Consider the following 17,627-nt stretch of genomic DNA (forward strand, 5'->3'; position numbering starts at 1 on the left):
TATAAAAAAAAAAACAAAATTATATCGTGTGCAATATTAAAATATAACAACATAAAGAAAAATTTGTGAAAATATATGAAATATAAAAAAATAACATTGCAAATGGATCAAAGTAAGATATTTGGACAATGACAGCGCTATATTAAAAAAGTTTAAAATATTTATTGGAACAACATTCGCGACAATTTCAAATAATTTTTATACAGCATTTCATGATTATAGATTATTTTTAAAAAGCAAATTTAGACTATTCTAAAATAATTTATTATTCTCCTTTATAAAAAAGGAGATGTTAAATCGATACTCACATTTCTCGAAGTTTATTGTTGGCTCTTTTTCGCGATGCCGATTGGTTCTCTCGCTGTGCTAATTTCGTGAATAGCTGTGATTATATTGATCTCACAGAGAATCGTTTGACAATTGTGTATTTCGCAAGAAGTTAAAAATATTATAGTAACAATAGTATAATAGTATTATATTAATTAAAAGATAAATAGCGCGCGCGCAGCGCGCGTTTGTAATGTCTAGTATTTATGAAATTTAATATTCGTACAATATTATTATATATTAATATTCTTATTGTTATAAAATAATTTAGATAAAATAACAATAATTTATAACAGCATTTATTATAAATTAAATTTCTCATAAATTAAACATTCAACTCACAAATTTCAGAGACAAACAAAACTACGAAATTTGCTAACACTATGCTCTCTCTCTCTCCCTCCCTCTCTCCCTTTCTCTCTCTCTCCATACACATACATATACCTAAAAATAATAACATATAACATATATATATATATATATATATATATATACACACACACACTAAAATATACTATACTATACTATTATATTTTTATTTTATATATTTTTTTTATATTTTTATTTTTTTTGCTATACTATTATATTTTTATTATATTTATATGTTATTATATGTTATACATATGTTGTATATGTTATTATGTTATACATTGTTATGTTATTATGTTTATTTATATTTAATTGTAAATTTTATATATATATATATACATTAAATTTATTTTTATTTAATTTTATTTAATATATATTATTTAATATATATTAAATTTACAATTAAATATAAATTCATATTTTCTTTCTCATTCTGTGAACATTTTAAAAACAATTTTAATAATAATAACGCAAGAATGTTAACCTGTTGAAAAATTTACATGTACGAAAAAAATCCGATTGAATTCCTCACTGGACTTCCGACAATCTTCCCACTCAAACGTTCGTGTAGGGCCGGCCCTGATAGTGAGAAGCGTCAACAATCTCCCTCTTCTCACCGGCCTCCGCTGACGGAGTCAGAAGCACCTGTTGCTTGCCTACCTGTTTTACTCGTTTCTACAGCACCACTCCGTCAGTACGTCGCATGGCGTTACGGCGAGAGGAGTGCGTGTTGGATTCGCGACGTGAGAAAAGCGTGCGCGCGCGCGCGCGCACACTACGAGCGCAAGTAAACGTGTTTGTGAAATCGCAAATTCGTGGAGATGTTTCGCCAAGGCGGCGTTTTCCAGATCAACGACTGAAATCTGAGAGGACTTGATCCATTGTCCGCATATTGCCGGCCGATCCATCCGCGTTTCGCGAATTAACTTTCAATACGTTACATGTCGTATCGGCGGCAATATCACTTTTCCATCTCCGTGGTAACGCGAGAACCCACGAATTGGCGCCGCGTCCACCGTCCACGACGCACTTCTCGCTGCGGGGGAATACCGCGCGCGCTCGAATGCGTCGTTCGTTTCGAGTCGACGGTTACGATAATCGACGACAATCGATCTACAAAGCGCCTTCAAATTTTCGCGTTCGGCGGGCAATCGCGAAAAAAATAACAAAAGAGAAAGGCAGAAAAATAAAATAGAAAAACAGAGGAGGAGGGGGAGAGAGAGAAAGAGAGAGAGAGAAGAGTACAGAATAGTGAATCTGTTATCTGAAAACTTTTTATCGCTTCACATTCGTTCACACGCGCGAAACTATGCGATCAAATTGATGAGGAAAGAAAGGGAGGAAGAAAACGAAAAGAAAAGGAAAGAGAGTGTGAGCAAGCGGTAAGAACACTGCGACCGGTTGAGACCGCACGAAAATATGCGCGAGAGGCGGTTCTGAACGCGAGCGAGCCATGGAGGACGCAGCAGCAGCAGCAACACCAGCAACGGCAGCGCAGGATACCTGCTTTGGGACGGGCAGCGTAGCCGGAGCCGTAATCGGGACCTTTCTGACGACGATCCTTCTGCTCGTCGTCGCCTCGCTTCTCTACCGGCAGTGGCGCCGACATAAGAGTGAGTCTTGTCTCTCTCAACTTGTTGATTCACCAATTCGCGGAGACACTTCTGCGGCAGATCTCGAAAACCTAGAGTCGAGTTTGTTGAGGTTCAAATGAATGTTTTGACGTGAAATAACGTAATGTACGGATCATGAAATCATGATATTTTGAAGGAAAATAACAGGAAAATCTATTTTATGATTATAATTACAATTCTAATATTTTTTCTTGAGAATGTTTTTTCAATTCACTTTTTAAAGTAAAGAAGAAATAATTTAAATTAGACAAATTTCTTATTATAACATGCTTAGTTTATCCTATTATTATGTTCACTTGGATTTAAATTCGAACTTTGATTGTATCAATATATATATATATATATATATATATATATATATATATATATATATATATATATATACGTATAAACAATAAAATATGACATTGCTCGGTCGACAGGATCTTAGATGTTTAATAATTTTGCTTTATTGAATTTATATCTGCAACTTCAGAACAATTGTTTATCGCAAACTATGTATTTTTAATGGATTTGCGCTGCAGTAGCACAAAGCTGTAATTAAATTATTCTCTTTTAATTGATAATTAAATTTTTCTCTTAAGAGAATTTTTATATAATTTTTCATAAGAATAAATTTCGGAGTAACAGAGGCAGGAATGATTTCGCGAAAGAAGGAAAAATACATATTCTTCGAATATATCCGCTTTATATTTAGGGATAAAACATCACTTCTTTCATTTAGAGATAATACCGAGAATGTCGCTTTTGGAAAAAAATGAAATCTTGTTCTTCCGATTAGAACAGAAAAGATAAATTGCATCATAGCTTACCGCAGAACAATAAGCCAATGTCATTCACAGGAATAGAAGCGAGAGGGAATGCACTTCACACTTCAATGAATATCCCAGTTTGAGCATTAATTGATGCTATTTTTAAAGGTGGCTCCCTCGATGGTTTGTTCTTGCTATTGCCATATTCTCTCCTACATTCAACGAATTCTCTTATTAATACAATATATCATTTATTCGATTCAAATGAATGCTTAAATGTTAGTCAGATGAAATTAGAACGTTCGATTTGTACGTCACGTTCGATTAACGCTTAAAGTTGCTCGACGTGAAAAATTTGGGAAAGGAATTGAAAGTGATTTTACATACCTTGACACTTTTCATACGAATTAGTGGTGTAAACGAGTCGCACGGTGCAAGTTTCCACGCGAATTTTACCGAGTGATTTGAACGATCATTTCATGATCGTTCGAAGCTAATTTTCGTAACAGAAATTAACATTTTCATTAGGAAAAATCTATAACGGAGAACTCTTGTTGTTAATAGTAAAATTTTAGAAGAAGCAAATTACTATAATTACACTGAAAACCATGTTACATTTGTTACATGTTACATTTTGAGACGAATTACAATAAATTGTAATAAATTTTATTTAAGGAAAATCTAAAGATTTTGTAGACTTTTCTCTATCTTTTATAGATTAAAACAATTTTTTAATAGAAAGTCCTTAGAAAATTACAGATTATAATAGAATTTTATAACAATCCTATAATATGTAATTTTATTATATTCTATTATATAAAATTATTATACTATATACTGTTAGTATTATAATAAAAAAACTCCATTAAATTTATCAAATTTAAATTCAGATTAAGAAAATGATGATACATTTGCATGAAAATTATTTTCTTATTAAAAAATATATTCTTAAAAGTATATTGTTATAAATAAAAAAATATTGATTTATGCAGAAAAAATTATTTCTTTAAATTAAGATAATTTTATTTATTATATCAAAATATTTGCTTTAATTAAGTAAATCATACTCAAATTGCATTATAAAATAAAAAAAATTTTTTCTTTTTAAATAAATATATAATTTTTTTAGATCATTAAATTTTTCTTTGAAAGAAATTTAAAAATCTGTTTTTACTCTAATAAATAATAAAAAGAAAATATATTTTTAAATATAAAAAAAATCTTATTTTGAATTGAAAAATTATTACATTAAAATTTTAGAAGTTGTTTTCTTTACATAGCAAACTTTGAGTGACTGTGATAGCACACATTGCAATTTGTCATTTACTAGGTCAGTTCTATAAAATAAGACAATTCTATTTCTATAAAATACAGAAACCAATATTTTATTTTAATCTTGAATTTTATTAATTAATATTTTAAAAGATTAACGGGAAATTTCAAGAACATGATGGATTTAATACACGATGGATACCTCATATCGGAGATGCGAAAGATATATTCAATCGTGTTTTTTAATTACGAGTTAGCTGTTAAGAAATGCTATCTATGAGATTAACTATTATCAGATTAACAAAAAAATATATTTTTAAATAAAGAAAATTTTTATTAAAGTTTGAAAATCTTTATTTTATATATAAGTAATTTATTTTAAAAACTAATATAATATGTTTTTAAATAAATCTCGTCATTTTATTTGAAAGAATTTATTTCTTCGATAAAACTTTCATTTACTTATTTTAATATAATTGCGCGTTTAGTATTATATTTACTTTTTTCAATTGAGCAGTTGAGATCTCCAAGATATATTTAATTTATATTAATAAATATTATTTTAATATTTGAAAAATTCTTTTCATGTTAAAAAGTCAATTACTATTTTTGAGGAAATATTATTGACATTAAAAATTTGCAGATTTGCAAATAAAATTTCAAATAAATATTTCTTGTATTCGAATAAATATTAAAAAGCAATTTACAAAGAAATTTACAAATTATAAAAAATTTTTTTAAATTAAAGAAATGATATTTTAAAAAATGCTATTTTACATTAATTTAATAGAAAAAATTTTTTGTTTAATATGTAATTCTACATTGTATAACAATATAGTTTACATTCTATTATATAATATTCTATATAGTAATTTTTCTATTTAATCTTATATATATTTCTAATATATAATATTATACGTGGATTATTCTTTCTCGAAAAGGAACAGAAGATACAAAACAATCTTCTTTTTTACAATTTGCAATATTAATAACTTTAATATCTGCATAATAAAGAATTGCGACAAAACTTTATTCTATCTTAAACATAAGCCGGATGCGACTATTCCGAATATAAGAATAAGAGATTGATATCTTCAGTCGTAAGAATAGTTGTATCTCATTAGTATTGTATGTTCTTACAGATTCGTGACAATCGACTGCATTTTTGTCGAGATTTTTGCGTAGTCGTTGCCACGCACGTATGATTCGGTCAGTGAAAGTAATTTAATATGCCGATCACCGTGGCAAATATATCGGTATCTGTTACGTTATTTGATGCCGGTGAAATTCCGATATTATATATGATATGTGAATGTCATCCGTATCTCTTCGATTTTCTTCTCTTTGTAAATTTTTCCTAATTTATATTACATTTGGATTTGCAATGTGAGAAAAGTCGTTGTTGTTCGCTTAGCAGATTTAAGGCTGGAGATGTATTGTTTTTACGACAATTTCCTTACACATTAAAAAAAATCATTGTCGATTATTTTCCTTTTTAAGAATGCGTTATTTCTCGTAAGGCCAAATTCTCGGAGCCAGCCATGACTTCGCGAAACAAAAGGGAGTAAAGAATTCTTAGAGGAAATACCACTGCCATTGTAATGCCGGCGGCAACAGCAACCGGTATGTACATGCGTGCATGTAATGTGTGTATGCAAGATGTTAGTTTCTCGGTGAATTCCGACAAGCGGTATCAACGTCGTGAGTGTTCGCGAATCGCGACAAGATTTACGTACCTCAGGAGAAACGCGGAAGCGGCAGGTATATGTACCTCTTCTACCTGTTCTCGTTCATCCTCAGTAACACGAATGCTCGATATTTGACGATAGAAAGCGACAACAGAAAGCTCAAACGTAACGAGTACTTGGAATACATTCGATGATATTGATTTGATTAATCAGCAAATGTTGAATCTCAAATTTGGACTTCAAAGTTCACTTATTAGATATATAATTCTAATTCATCTCTTAATCTTTAAAAAGATATAATCCTTGTGATGTTCTAATAAAGCTGACAAAGAGAGGTTTGCAATTTTGCATAAGTTTACGAAGGCTTTTGAAACGAAATCAGGTTGGGAAATGCTGGTATAAGCAATCGCAAAGAATAATACGCAGATCGATCGACAATTCTATCGACACGTGATGGATTCGTTTACTCGAGCGTTGAAATGCGCGTTCTATTATCGGATAAGAGATCTGGCGGCGTGCTTTAATAAAACTTCTAATCCCCTCGCATCATAATTTATCATTTAAATCATATTAACAATCTTAAAACTTATAGCACTTATTTATAGCACTGTTGGAAATCATATGTTTTTTTTTATCCCAAGTCAATTGTTCTGGCGACTTTTAATTTTGGGAATTTAAAAATGCAATGCTATATCCTAGGAAATAAAATCGATTTGAAATAGGCATAGCATAATTTAAAAAGAGAATTCAAAATAGAAAGATGTTTTGTTTCCTAATTTTATTTATTATTTTATTTATTTATTATTTATTCTAATATTATTTATTTTATTCTTCTTATTTTAAAAGTTATGTTAATATAAAGTTAATATATAATTTGCATATTATAATTTTAAAATTTATATTAATGCATATGTATATCCTATTATTTTTTTCTATTTTATTATTTACATACACACACACACACACACACACACACACGCACACACACGCGCGCGCGCGCGCGCGCGCGCGCGTGTGTGTGTGTGTGTGTGTGTGTAATTAATATATATATATAATTAATAATAAATAAATATTTTTCTACTAACACGTATCTAAAACAGAAAAATTTTTAGGTTACATACAAACGCGATAGTTAAGATTCGTTTTTTATTTTTCCCTTAATTTGGCGTTTATGTCATTTCTCGCATAATCTCGACGCCACGATAATAGTTACGAAATCGCGAATTCGCGAATGTCACGATAGTAAGAAATTACAATGATGCTATATATTCGCATGCAAGAATCCGAGTAAGTAATTCACACCGCGGCGCAAGTTGTAAATGTCACACTATATGTAGACACAGACGCGTGGGGTAGCATCATCATGACAAATATGGCCTGCGCCACCTCTGATCCTCTCGGCATGCCGCGGTGCGACGCGAGGCGACGTGACGCGAGGCGACGCTCGCACTTACGCACTCGAAGGTCATCTCATTAGCCGCTTGCGAGAGTCGCTTGCGAGAGCGTCCGACAGCGAGGATCATTTCCTATGCGGCGATTATGCGGAATGTCGAAATGACTAAAAGTTATGTCACCGCGGAATGCCGCGTCCCCTCCTGAAATAGTATTTCTTCACAGCCATGGAGATCTTTGATACGAAAATGCCAGGAACCGAGAGAACACTCGTAAATTTTTAACGATCCGCTAATGAGATCGTTATCGAATGAAGGATTCTTTCCCGATTCGAATGCCGTCGAAAGAGATCATGTCGCATCGAATTTTACATTCTCGGCGGCCAAGGTGGAACGATTCCCGAGCCGTAATCATCGGGCATCGAGGAATACGTCGGCCCACCTCCGGGTGATTTGGATTTGGCTTAAAAAGCGGAGGCAAGTCGATCGACCGTGCGCACGGTTTCATACCGGTTTTCGAGCGAAAACGTGGATCATCCGCCGCCTGCTTGGCTCTAGGTCGAAAGAAAGGCCGATCTCAGGGGCGGCCGTTAATGGATGGCATTGTACACGCGCGCTTACGCTTTCGAGGTACTCGCGATCGGCAATAGACAAACTCGGCGAAGCCGGCGAAGGTCTTTAGAAAGTGCGGCGGCTTCGGGGCTCCTAGCCGGGTCGTTGTGTCTGATACCACCGCAGGCATGTCGCACTATGCGTATGCGTGCGTGTGTCGTATTTCATTTTAAGACCGCGTTACACCGCGTGAAACGCGCTTAAACCGCGTTAAACCGCACTAATGAACTATAATATTTGTCTTCTGTTCCTAGGCTACAAACTTTCTATCTCGCTTTTGTTAAACTTCAAATATATATCTATTTCATTTTAATTACAACAAATGTACAGTAGTTCAAAAAACAGATCAATATTATTGCTAGTTACTTTCAAACTATTGAAAATTGAGAATTGGGAATTAGAATTCAATTAATTGGAACAAGATAAATTAAAATTATTCAATTGCTTGAACTCTTATTTTTAATTCACAATTCCTAAATATTTCTATGTAAATCTCGTGATACAAATTCAATACAAGTTTTATGCAAACCTTAGGATTATTCTTTGAATCATTGATCTAATATGATAAACGAATAAGGATTCGATTCTTGATTGAAAATTGTCTTGACCTGAAGTGTGAATTTATTGTTCTCTTTTTATAATAATATCTTTAATCAATTTACACTCAAAATATTTCGCTGGTCCAACTAGAATTTTAAATTAAAATGTATTGTTATTTTTTTGTACTTGCTAAAAAATTTTCTGTCGTATGTTGTATGTATAACAACAACATTTTATTAATAGAATGCAAAAAAATTTAGATTTCGTAACTAAATCATAGTCACTTTTATAAGAGATGTGATTGGCTCTTATCTATCTGGGTGTCACAGAGAGACTTTCTTGCTAAATTTGACGAATTATTCAGATATAAATTCTGTCTCTGTCTTCTGTCATCTATATTGATTAGATACAAAACATATCGCGATATCGCAGTGCTTATTACCTACTCATTTATCTATTTTAACTAAAATTTTTTGTATCTAAATAATTTTTGCTGTAACCGTAAAATCAAAATTTTTCTCAGTGTAACGAACGAATGACTGTCAAATGCACAGATGGAACTATGTAAAACAATATCGAAGATAGACTTGAATTACTTAAATCAGGATATTCTCTACGAGATTTTTAAAAAACGACACATCTTTACATATACAATATCCTGTATAGAACTGCAAACTACGAAATTGCAAACGAGAGAAAATAAATACGATGTAACAAGCGTCATAATAAAATATCGATTATCGACCGTTACTATTCGGACTTTCATCTCTCTGCGCTTCTTTCAATATAATATTTTTGTCGATTCGGACAAAACTCGGCCGTTAGGTACGCGTGACGCGGCCTTTACTCCTCTCGTGTGGAGGCACACCGTAATCTCCACACGCAGACGCGTGTTCACATGCTGAAACACGCGATTCACGGCGCTTAACCGGCTGATTCTCTCGCGGCAATAAATTACTTTCACGAAGTTGCATGTCAACGCGGCGTTGCGAGAATTGAATCGTGCGTGATCCGGACGACGCGACGCGACGCGACGTTCCGTTGCATAGGTATGACCGATGGCCGTCTGTGTCGCGATGCACCGTCGCCGCGCTGTCGTCGCGGAAGAGATACAAACATTTGCGATATGTCGCAAGCAAGGAGAGCAAAGACACCCGGTACATGCGGGCACTGCGCGACAAGGCTGCATCACATGCTGTATTCGTTACTGACTAGCCATCATTTATACGTAATGACTATCTGTTTACTGTCGCGTGGAAGAGAATATCGATCCTGTCGAATATTTTGAAACATTTAATACAACACGAAGAGCCAGATATATACTTCCAGAATGAAATGCGCGAGAGTAAAATATAAAATTATAGCGAATGATCGAAAATTTAATGTCGAAACGAAACGAAACACGGAAAGAAAGAAGACGCGATCGGAAAAGTGTTGTTCATCATAAAATCGTTATATCTAATTTGTATCCAAGTCGTAACGAATTTTATTTTCTTGTATCTCAAATTTTAAACTAAAGCAGTAAAAATTTAGCGATAATTCGATATTTTATTTTGAATTTATTCGCAGTAGGTGTATTAAAATATATCATTATTGTAATATATAATAATCGATTCGAGTTTTCTCTACCAATTCTTAAAGAATCATTTCTGATGATTTCAGGATCATTTAAGTCACATTCTTCATATTTCTTAAGTATTTTCTTATGACGTTCAAGTTTCGTAATATGATAATGTGTTGATAACTTGAAAGAAAATTTCTATGTCATAAGATTTGAATACGAAGAATATTGCTTGTAATGATGAGATTTCTCCATAGAAAGAACAGTTTTACTAGAATATCTAAAAATTTGGTCAGGGATAAATTTGAAAATAATTTCGTTGGATGCTCAAATTGGTCAGAATATAAAAAATGTTTACATTATTATCTTATTTAACCGTTCTATACATAATTATTTTGATAGCTCAACAAAATTATTTTCAAATATTTTATATCAATCTAATCCAACTTTTTAGGAATTTCAGCAAAAAGATTTTTTTTTTCGTATCAGTTTTCCTCAATAACTAGCCGAATTTTACTTTACATATGTTCATTTTGAAGATTACTTTAAAGTATTACAAGTATTATGTAAAATAGAATGGTGATGCCGAGATGTCGTAAAGGTTGCAACAAACGCATCAAGATAATACGTCAAGGATATAAGGTGTCATGGCAATGAGTGGTGTGGGCAGATTACAAATTGTAAAAAAAATGCGAGACATCGTTTTAATCGCAGCGATTAATCGCAATCTTAGGGCTGAAGAGGTTTATATGTCGCGAAAGTGCACGTCAATCTTCGAGATAGAGGAGATTGAATCATCGCCTTGTACTTTTCACGCAGCATCGCGTGTGTAGCGTGACAGAAAAAAATGCGACAGATATAATAATATAATAAATATATAATAAATACAGATTCATTTTCCACACAATTCCAACGAACTTATGATTATATCGCTAAAAATTAGCCATATAAAACTATATAAACCCGCTATATAAACGAATTTACAAAATTCAACAAATAGGAATATCGTTAGTCGTTGCACTTTCCTTCACCTAAAAAGCATTTCACGTAAAGATCCATAGATTGTCCCTAGAGGGTTAAATACTTTTTTTCCGCTTAATTAAAGAAACATCAAAGCGATGGAAGAGAAAGCGTGCGAAAGAAATTTATCGGATGCATCCGCGAAATTCGTCGGCTACAGTAAAACGACGACGCGAATCGCATTCGAATCTGGGACAACTCGTATGAGAATCGGTCTGCGAGTTTCCCACACCTTCCATTCGCTCGACGATAGTTCTCGGCGCACATAAGAAATCTCAATGTGTTGAGAAAATGGATTAATAGTTCACTTGCAAATTACGCTCGTTACTTACATCATGTACAATTGATGCGATAAATACGCGAATAAAAATTCAAAAAACGTATTGCGTTCATGTACGCATGAAGATTAATTATTATTCTTCAAAATTGTACTCGAGGTATTAATTAGAATGAGAAGGCTTATATATGTATATCGTTGATAAGGAAAATAAATCACGAAATTACGAAATTGATCCGCGGTAAAATCTTTCGATAAAAAATGTCCTGGAATGTGATAGAAACATTTGAGCTACAAAAATTATTTTAATAAATTATTAACAATTTTAATAAATTATTTATTATTTTTTTAGTACAGAGAATTTTGTTTTAGCTTTAATATATGTTATTATTCTCTATTCCTCACATCTTCTTATGTTATTTTTTTGTAATTAAAATTTTTTGTAACTTTTGTCCGAAAAAAAAACGTTTATATTATCATCTCTACAAATTAGCAGAAATGAAGTTCTCTCTGAACTGTCGACATTTCGACAAATTGATTACGAAATTCATAAAAGTTTCGTTATGCAAGCTGCTTTTTATTGTCTCTTTGTGAATGTATACGCCTCTTAACGAGGATGTTCTTCTTCTTTGCAGCGACATTATTCTATTAAATACGCGGTTGCATTAACGCGAAGTGACGCAGTTCCATGAATCACGATGTGCTCGTAATCAGATCACGCATATACATGCGCAGGAGGACATACGCATTGTCCAATCTTCATTCATAAACAAGAGCATTGTGGGACGCACAAAAAGGAAAAAAGAACGCGCACTAGGCCGGGCCCATTTGATTCAATGGGATTTTCGCTTTCCATTAGAACGCAGAAGCGCGCCCATCTGAGCGTCTCAACTACGGGGAGCGGGAAAGTTTCGATTAGAGTGGTAATAACGTCTTCCTGTTCGAGATAAAGTGAAATATTTCGAGTCGTATATACGCTTTTAGAACAAGATTCTGTGAGACTTGACACAACATCGCGATTTTCTCTTGCACAATTTCACAAATCTGCGCAAATTTGGTAACATTGCGACAAGAATTAATGAGAGTTGAATTTTATTTATTAAAATGTAACTTATTAGAATATATAAAAAAAGATGATAGAACATACAACGTATGCACGTCAATAAAATAAAATTTAAAACATATGTATTAACAACAAATAAAGAAAATAAGAACTATAAGCTCAGTAAGAAAAACGCAAACGTTATTTTTTATTTGTTTATTGTTTATATTAGTATATTATTAAAGCCCTATAATTTATTTATTATGTATATGTGTATATCAACAATTTTTTTTGCTTTTATAATTTTTAAATATTTCTTGCGAAAATACATTATTAGCTTCTTCAATGAAAAAAGAATTGCAGCATTTTTTAGAATATATCTAGAAAATATTAGCTTTATGTATTATTGGTATTTATTGGAAAATTGTGACTTCTCTTTCTCGGAGTGAATAGATCTAATTGATAGAACTTGATAAAACAAAACTTCCATTGAAATCATTTTCAGCTTTGAGAATCATTTCTTTAAATTCTCAAAGAGATTAGACCCGATCGTCTAATCTTTCTCAAGATCATTCGAATGCACAATCTATCCTGTTGGAGAGCTATGGTATAAAAAAGGTATAAAAAAGAAAGAGTTAACTGTTTCGTGTTATGGCAGTGGCACCGTACAGGGAAAATTACATTGTACGCGCGGTTCCATTGAATCACGAGGAGGAGAAGGAGAAGTAGAAGGAGGTAAAGCGGGGCGAACTCGCGAAATCTGGGCGCAGAATGCAGGACCGCATAAGAGTGCTACTTTATCTGCTCGCGTATGAGGGAGATATCGGCGAACGGATTTCGCGACTTGACTTTGCAGAACGGAGTTCGGCGAACACATACGCGGTCCCGTTTACACCGGGTGTCCTATGATTTTCGCAACTACTGATGCGTGTTTTTCCGAAGAAAAATGTACCGATCCTAGTAGCGGCATGATCGATTCGCCTCAGTTCTGCATGGATCAATTTGTGGAGCGATACTTTGTCCAACTTTTCATTTACCATATTCATTTACATTTTTATATCATCTCGTTCTCATTTCTTTTTCTTTTTTAAAAAATTATTCTTTTACAATGATTACAATATCAAGTAGAGAGTATAAGATAAAATAATAAAGAAAAATAAATATATTCGTGTGTAGCGATTTGCCATTTTAAATTATTTAAAAAATAGCATACTGTCTAATTAATGGTATGAGTTACTTAACTAATTAAAAGATTTTATCGGTCAAATTTAAAATTTTCATAACAAGTCCGATAAATACTAATGAAAGATTCATGAAAGACCTCATTGCACGATATTTACATGATACATTTCTATTAAAATTTAAGAAAGTAAAATAAAAGCACGGGGGAAATTACAAGATATAGCGAGTTTATGCGAGCTGCGATATCTAAAGTAGGGCAATACGCGAAGGCTACCAATTGTTGACGATGCAGTAAAAGATAAAACTGGCGGCTGACAACCTATTGTCACTTGATACGCACCTCTTACATAATAATAGTAAACGTGTTCCTCTTAGCATACCTATTTCGGTGAAATCTAAAATTGTGCACGAAAGTGTGGAAACACCTTTTAGTTACAGAATCTATTTGCTTCTCGATTCTGTTAACAAGAAATAAATAATTGTTCGAAATTCAATTCGGGAAGATGTTTTCCTCATATATTATTTCTACTATATTAAATTGAATATTACATTAAATTGCAGACGTAACATAATATTTCTCAAATAGGAAACTTTTTAAAATTTAATCGGGACCCAATCTGATTTTCCAGAAATCACATAAATTCTAATGGGAAAATAAAGATTAGAAGTATAATATGTGAAAATCCTAAATTAAAAGTTTAAATATAAATTCTATATGTTCTTTCTAATTGTGTTTGCAAAGTTCTTTTTTTATTTTTACTTAGTTATCAGAATTAAGTAAAACATTTGAAACACTTTGAATATCTACGAAATGTAAAACGTCTTACTGAAGTTCTTTTAAATTGAATGTTTTAAATGTAACAATATACTTTGTTATTTTAAATATAAAATAATTTACATGTTTTGCAACTTTGCAGAAATTGATAATAATAATGATGGATGATTGTTTTAATCTTTGATATTTACAAATCCTGCTTCCAGACCGTATACAAATTTTTTAATGTTCCTGTGTTATTGAACTTCCATTGAATTAAATATACCTTGTTATGAAACAGAGAACATGAATGAAAATTTTCTTGTATATGTGTAATTCTAAAATAAATTACTTCTCTGTAATAAGTTATCTCTTCCGCATTGATCGATCTCTTTCTCCCATTAGACAACTACATTTCATTAATACATCTCATACATCTCATAGTTCTTTGGAAGATTTCGCGTTGTCGGATATTTAGCGCATTCGTGCATATTACAAGACAATTATCTGTCTTTCACTTTGATGCATTCGGAACGCATTCGTGCGTGCTCTGTCTTTCCAGAGAGAAAGATATAATAAACATATCTTTCCGGCAATAAAAATCCGGCATCGTACTTCTGCCACCGCGTTCGTTCAACCGATTCTACTTACTCCTCAATCGAAACAGATTGACACGTGAAAGAACGCGAGGAATAATCTTGTTATCTTCCGTCGGGATCAATAACGCGGTGTTCTTACGCATACAGCCGCACGAAATTACATAATGGAAAGCAATCCCACGTTGCGCTCTACTCCGATTCGGATCGGACGAGATCGACGTGGACTGGGGTCGCCTCGTTTATAAAAAAGTCTCCTACTTTTCCGCGCGGCGTTTCTTTTACCTCTTTTTCACATCTCCGAAGCGTGATTTACGAGTCACGCATCTTCGCACGCGCGCGCTCGCGCGCTTTCTCATGTAATTTGATTTTCTATATGCACGCGCGGCAACACGAATTTCGTATTTAGCGAACGAAAGGTATTGTAATGCTTAACGGACGACTATCTCAATTGCGTGCATGTGATACTGGAAATTAACATGTTATTACAGATGTTGTAAACGAGAATAGAGGTGGAACCGGACGTGGCCTTGAATGCAAAAACTGGCAAGAGTTTTGCATTAGATGCGGTTTGAAATTTATTTCGGTGGCTTTCGTAGCGATTCAACAGGGATGCGTTGGAGAAGCCGCGATGCGGCAAAATTTTGAACTTCGCTAGGCATCTTAATCCTAGCTATCTCCGCGATTATTAGTTTCCCATGTGAATAAGATGTAACTATCAGGTATCGTCGTTTGATATTTTATTATCAATACCGCCGACATTTCGCACGGCGTTCCAATTGTTAACGGCGATTGTTATGAAGCGCCGCCGACGAGTTCCGAATAAACGCATATGTTTGCATGTACACCACACCGCGGCGTGCGTACGATGTAAATAACAACGATAATGACGCCTTACCGCACGCGTGTAAAGCCCAATGGTGGCTGCGGCATGTGACTGCGACAATAAGCTCTTGAGAACACGAGATAGGGGAATGCCATAGCAAAGCGCTGTATGCCTTATCATCGCGATCGAGACGTCACGAAATGTAGAATGTAACGCGAACTAATTAACATAGATATTGTCGCGTTCGCGGCGTTAATTCCCGTGATCGCGATACTCGGCGGAGCGCTCTCGGAAAGGAAGAACACTGTTTTAAGAAAGACTCGCTCTTTATTAAACCAACGGTACAGAAACGCGTCCGGCCACCGCAGAATCCGGCCGTCAAATCTATAAAACAGTCGGAGAACGACGCGTTGCCAAGGGCCGATCCTCTATTCGAACTCTTATCGATTGATATTGATTATTTCTTAGCAGCGCCGAACGGAATACCGCACGGCCGCAACACTGCCCCCCTCTTCATAAAATTGTCGTCCCGACAATTCTTCCTCTTTCAAGAACTTCTTCTTAGGAAAAGACTTCTGGGCTCCTGCGACTTCCTGCCCTACCCTGGGCTGCTGCCTCAGGTTACCGGGCGCCGCTACTTCCAATCCCAGTCTTCTCTACTCTTCAGAAGAATCTTGTTCTTGAAATTCTCGCGCGTTTCACTCTTGACTCTTCGTCTTGAGCTTTGCGCACTTCTCTCTTCTATTTTTCGGGCAAAGTGGGGGTAATCGTCGTGGACCCTTTCGTCTTTCTAAAAGACACACTAAGCCCCTGCCTCGGCATTCGCCCATCGTCCCCCGGAAAAACCACGACTCGGAAAACCGGGGGCGAAGCAGACTTCTTTTCAGTTTGAAGCACGAGCCTGAAGATCTTGCTTGGTGGTCAGGCTCGAGGATCTCCCCACGACGCTTCTCACGACGGAAGGAAGCTTAAAGAAAAATAAAACAGAACACAGTAACTCAAAACAATTAACAAGAAATAAAAGTAATGTCGAAATTGGAAAACCGGGCCCCGAAAATCTCTACTTAAAATTCTTCCCTTTCCCTATACGGAGCTAACCTGTCAGCATGCACAACCTTGCTTTTCCGACCACCTGAACGAGAAATACAGAAAACTACATCACTAATTTTCTTAATTATCTCAAAAGGCCCCTCCCAATCGTTCTGTAGTTTGGGAGACCTACCCTTCTTACGATGAGGATTAAATAACCAAACCTTCTGTCCTTCCTCAAAAACGGGATGCCTAACCTTTCGATCATAGCGGCACTTGATCTTCAAAGACCTTGATTCTAATCTCTCTCTTACTCTCTGATGAATTTCATCCAGCTTCTGCCGCAAATTTCGAACGTACTCCTCCGCTGACTCGGAAAAACCATAACTGGGAGGAGTACCTCTTAGCAAATCCATCGGCAAGGTAAGATCTCTTCCGCAAAATAATTCTGAAGGAGTTACGCCTGTAGCCTCATGTTTAGAGGTCCTATAGGCAAGAAGAAACATGGGAATCCAACGATCCCAATCCTTTTGATTCTCTTCAATAAACTTTGACAAATACTGTAAAATCGTCTGATGTTGTCTTTCAACTTGACCATCAGACTGAGGATGAAGAGCGGTCGTCCTCGTTTTCCTAATTCCCAAAATTCTCATCAATTCTTGAAAGAGCTGTGATTCAAAATTTCTTCCCTGATCAGTATGAAGTTCCAACGGGACCCCATATCTAGAAACAACCTGATTAACAAAAATTTCTGC

The 17,627-nt window shown here is 34.4% G+C and overlaps 1 protein-coding gene and 1 long non-coding RNA gene across 2 annotated transcripts in view; one reads left to right on the forward strand and one right to left on the reverse strand.

The window, feature by feature from the left end:
* The first annotated feature begins 1,166 nt into the window (after positions 1–1,166).
* Positions 1,167–17,627, forward strand: part of LOC105429547 (uncharacterized) — a 36,568-nt gene continuing 20,107 nt past the window's right edge. Inside the window, exon 1 of the mRNA XM_089080390.1 lies at positions 1,167–2,309. Coding sequence (XP_088936516.1) covers positions 2,150–2,309 — 160 coding nt within the window. The 5' untranslated portion in view covers positions 1,167–2,149. The remainder of the gene's footprint in view (positions 2,310–17,627) is intronic.
* LOC148936062 (uncharacterized) lies at positions 2,250–6,677 on the reverse strand. Its single transcript, XR_016139986.1, has 4 exons — positions 6,091–6,677; positions 3,470–3,575; positions 3,143–3,294; positions 2,250–2,380 (listed from the first exon to the last, which is right to left on the reverse strand). It is a non-coding gene; the product is annotated as an uncharacterized LOC148936062 (long non-coding RNA).

The sequence above is a fragment of the Pogonomyrmex barbatus genome, unplaced genomic scaffold (genome assembly GCF_055798465.1).
Source record: "Pogonomyrmex barbatus isolate J1 unplaced genomic scaffold, ASM5579846v1 scaffold3, whole genome shotgun sequence".
Taxonomy (NCBI): domain Eukaryota; kingdom Metazoa; phylum Arthropoda; class Insecta; order Hymenoptera; family Formicidae; genus Pogonomyrmex; species Pogonomyrmex barbatus.